This window comes from Saccostrea echinata, unplaced genomic scaffold (assembly GCF_033153115.1).
Source record: "Saccostrea echinata isolate AGI-Se365-2 ecotype Australia unplaced genomic scaffold, CSIRO_AGI_Sech_v1 ptg000051l, whole genome shotgun sequence".
Classification (NCBI taxonomy): domain Eukaryota; kingdom Metazoa; phylum Mollusca; class Bivalvia; order Ostreida; family Ostreidae; genus Saccostrea; species Saccostrea echinata.
In genome coordinates, this window is record NW_026889800.1 from 5,692,899 (window position 1) to 5,696,265 (window position 3,367).

The 3,367-nt window shown below is 34.8% G+C and overlaps 1 protein-coding gene across 1 annotated transcript; it reads right to left on the minus strand.

Annotated features, from left to right (window-relative positions):
• Window positions 1-225: 225 nt before the first annotated feature.
• On the minus strand, window positions 226-2,869 carry LOC133203803 (transmembrane protein 115-like). The gene is made up of 3 exons (XM_061339588.1): window positions 2,161-2,869; window positions 930-1,109; window positions 226-548 (listed from the first exon to the last, which is right to left on the minus strand). The coding sequence occupies exons 1-3, from the start codon at window positions 2,850-2,852 to the stop codon at window positions 335-337; spliced, it is 1,086 nt and encodes a 361-aa protein (XP_061195572.1). The 5' UTR covers window positions 2,853-2,869; the 3' UTR covers window positions 226-334.
• Window positions 2,870-3,367: the final 498 nt, after the last annotated feature.

Here is a 3,367-nt window from a genome sequence, read left to right on the forward strand (position 1 = left end):
CATGACCAGAAACTATCGCATACAGTTTTATGTTGGAAATTGGAAATTACAGGAAGTACAGGGCAAATTAAGAAAGCATTCTTTGAAAATTCTCTCTATACACAGTGACTCTCTTTCTTTCTCCCTCTCTGCACACAGCTGATTCTCTCTCCCTATCTCTGTACATGATTCTTTCTCTCTCTCTTCCCCCCCCCCTCTCTCAACCCACCCCCCCCTCCTCTGTATGGAACTGATTCTCTCTCTCTCTCTCTCTCTAGAGCTGATTCTCTCTCTCTCTCTCTCTGTACAGAGCTGATTCTCTCTCTCTCTCTCTCTCTCTCTCTAGACTGATTTATCATGACTCTGGAGTTTCTGCCTTGTCTTGCTGGTTTTCCTTGAAGTCTGGGATTGGGAGCTTGACACTGGGGGATTTGGAATCTTTGGGAGGGACATTTTCAGGTGTGACAGTAGAGACAGGTGATGTCTGGTCATCATCCTCCATTGACGGCCACTTTGAAGGTTGATCTGCTTTGTTTAATCTCTCATTCAGAAGCTTCAGAGCCACATTTCTGAAAAAAGTACAATTTTTATTTTTTGGAAAACATGTTAATTATCCTCATTATTGCTTTTGAAATTTAAATAATTTCATTTATTTATTGATTTATAATTTCCCTTTTATTGTGCATGTACATAGATCTAGGATCTAGAGTATTGAAAATGCATATGGAGTTCCTACTGAGTATTCTACGATACATTGACAAAGTTTCCAGATCTGTATTTTATAGGGTATTGAATGTTGTAGATTTCCAATGGATTTCATAAAGAAAATTTCACAAAATGTAAATATAAATTAATCAATCAAATTAAATCAAGAAAGTTTCACTAACAAAAAATACAATAGTACTTTAAAAGTACAATATTCCATCTAGACACTGTAAGGCATGACTTACTTCCGCCTTTCTGCATCTGTTGGGTCAGTCCCAGGGAGTGTGATGGTGATGGTGGCATTCGAGGATGAGCTTATATCATATTTCCTCTGTGGTTTCTTGCAGACTTTTATTTTCACCAGAGCTAGGAACACAGTGTTGGATACAATAGCTATTATTGGTTGCAGTCGACTGGGGAAAAAGCTGAAAAAAATGTCAATAGTTCACATTAAGCTGAAAAAAATGTCAATAGTTCACATTAAGCTGAAAAAAATGTCAAAAGTTCACATTAATGTCTTGTGTTTTACTTTTATACAGCATGGTCTTCAACCATCATGTCTTAATTGTCCTTTGTTGAATATCATATATATGTTAATACATGTATCATATATATGTTAATACATATATCATATACATGTTAATACATTTCAGCTAGTTCAGGGATACAAAATATCAGCAAGTGATAATCAGATATATGATTCAATGAAGGTACACTACAGTTTAAGGTTTTCAAGCAGATATATTTAAGAAATGAATTTATTTTTTTAAAGATTCATGAGAACATGAACTATGACGCTTCACGCCGGCATATTTCATGAAGCGCGTTAGCGCTTCATGATAAATATGCTGGCGTGAAGTGTTGTAGTTCATGTACATCATGAATTTTCTAAAATTAAATTCATTTCTTATAATTACATTATTTTCTGATGAGTTGCTACAAATTATGTCATTCAACTGTTATTTTTAAAGCAAAAATCAGTTCGCAATATAGTTTTGACGTCAAGTAAAGTATTATGACGTAACAATGGAGATATTCATGATCATCTATGGTAGTTCATGAGAAAATGAATTGTTTTCTATTTTTGTAAAGAATCATAGGGGAAATTCATTGGAATTGTAAATATATATATATATATATATATATATATATATATATATATATATATATATATATATATATATTTATATATATATATATATATATATATATATATATATATATATATGCATGCAAAATAAAAACTAAAACAATACATTATTGTTACAACTACATGTAATTGTAGGTATACAGTCATTAAATTGCACAAAGGTGAAAACATGCGTGTAGTTTGCATTGATCTGTCATGAGGAAGACATCATTTTCCTTTTTTTTGAGTGCCCACAATGGCCACAAATGCTTCCCTCTTTCCTTAAAAATATATTTCTTTCATACTTAAATATAAATACAGAGCCTTTTTTTCTGTTATGACTTTACCTCGCAAAGGAAAACTGGTCAGCCATATCACCACGATTACCATTACTGTGCTTCTGGTAAAACCTCAGATAAATCCAGCTGATCAAAATACCAAAACCAAACATAAATGGATAGGGTCCATCAACCACATTAATTAATCTTAAAGTAACAGTAATAAACATTAACAAAAGTGGAATGTGGGTGTTTCTCAGTGTCCCGAATGGTGAACTAAGCAACTTGTGGTCCGGCATGACCTGCTTTACAGCAACAGAAAATCCAGCAACATATCCTACCATTCCATGTATGTACGTTTCGAAAAGATACTCTTCATTTTTGGTAACTAAGTAAATCCCAATGTAAAGGAAGGAAGACGCAAGAGCCACGCCTGTGTTCACTACTGCTAAAAATATCAGCATGTCCAGAGCACCCCATAGTGGCTCAAGTAGTTTTCCGCATAAAATTAAAACAGCAATGTCTGCCAACACTTCCCAAAAGTGAAATTCAATAAAACTGTGGGTGACAAAAGTCCAAACCCAGAAGTTGGGTGGTAACACATATCCCGGGGTAACCGCTAGATACGGAACAACTGACTTAGCAAATGAAAGAAAATATCCTAAAGTCACTGCAACTGCTACTACCTTAACAACAATAGAACTTTTGCCAAATGACAAATAGATTTCTTGTTTTAGATTCTTGATCATGGGCATCGCCATGTTGACGGAAGTGACGCATCAAATGTTTCGTGGCATATAAGAGTTACATCCCTTCTTGTACGGTGTGCTGGTTGGCGGATCAAAGAATTTTATAAAGGAACACAACCAATTAAAACTATCGATGGACTACTCTGATCGGGAAAAAAAATGTTGCTTCTCCCCATGGAGGTCATGAGAAGGACAGCTGGATTTCGTTCAGGGTTCTAAAAAAGTTGGAATAACTAAAAACATTGTGAAGCAAAGAAATCCTTTGACGTTATTGATTATAGTATAGACACATATAACGTAAATCTATTGGTCTTTCTTTAACCAATCTGGTCGAACCCCTCAATGCATAACCTTATATGAGAGTTGTTTTTTTTTGTCTTGTCATGCAATGTGCTTGCTGTGTCAAATTTGAATCACTGGCGCCTGAAGAGTGGATCGGTAGCCGCCCCCCCCCCCCACTTTAATTAAAAAAAATGTAAGAGCTTATAATTTCTCAAATTTTTCCGGTCAATTACATCTATATGTCG

What these genes read in the sequence shown, in the direction of transcription:
- LOC133203803 (XM_061339588.1), bottom strand. Translation starts at nt 2,852, where the DNA reads ATGGCGATGCCCATGATCAAGAATCTAAAACAAGAAATCTATTTGTCA. An exon ending in GACCAGTTTTCCTTTGCGAG is followed by an intron (nt 1,110 to 2,160) that starts GTAAAGTCATAA and finishes CATTTTTTTCAG; the next exon opens with CTTTTTCCCCAGTCGACTGC. An exon ending in ACAGATGCAGAAAGGCGGAA is followed by an intron (nt 549 to 929) that starts GTAAGTCATGCC and finishes TACTTTTTTCAG; the next exon opens with AAATGTGGCTCTGAAGCTTC.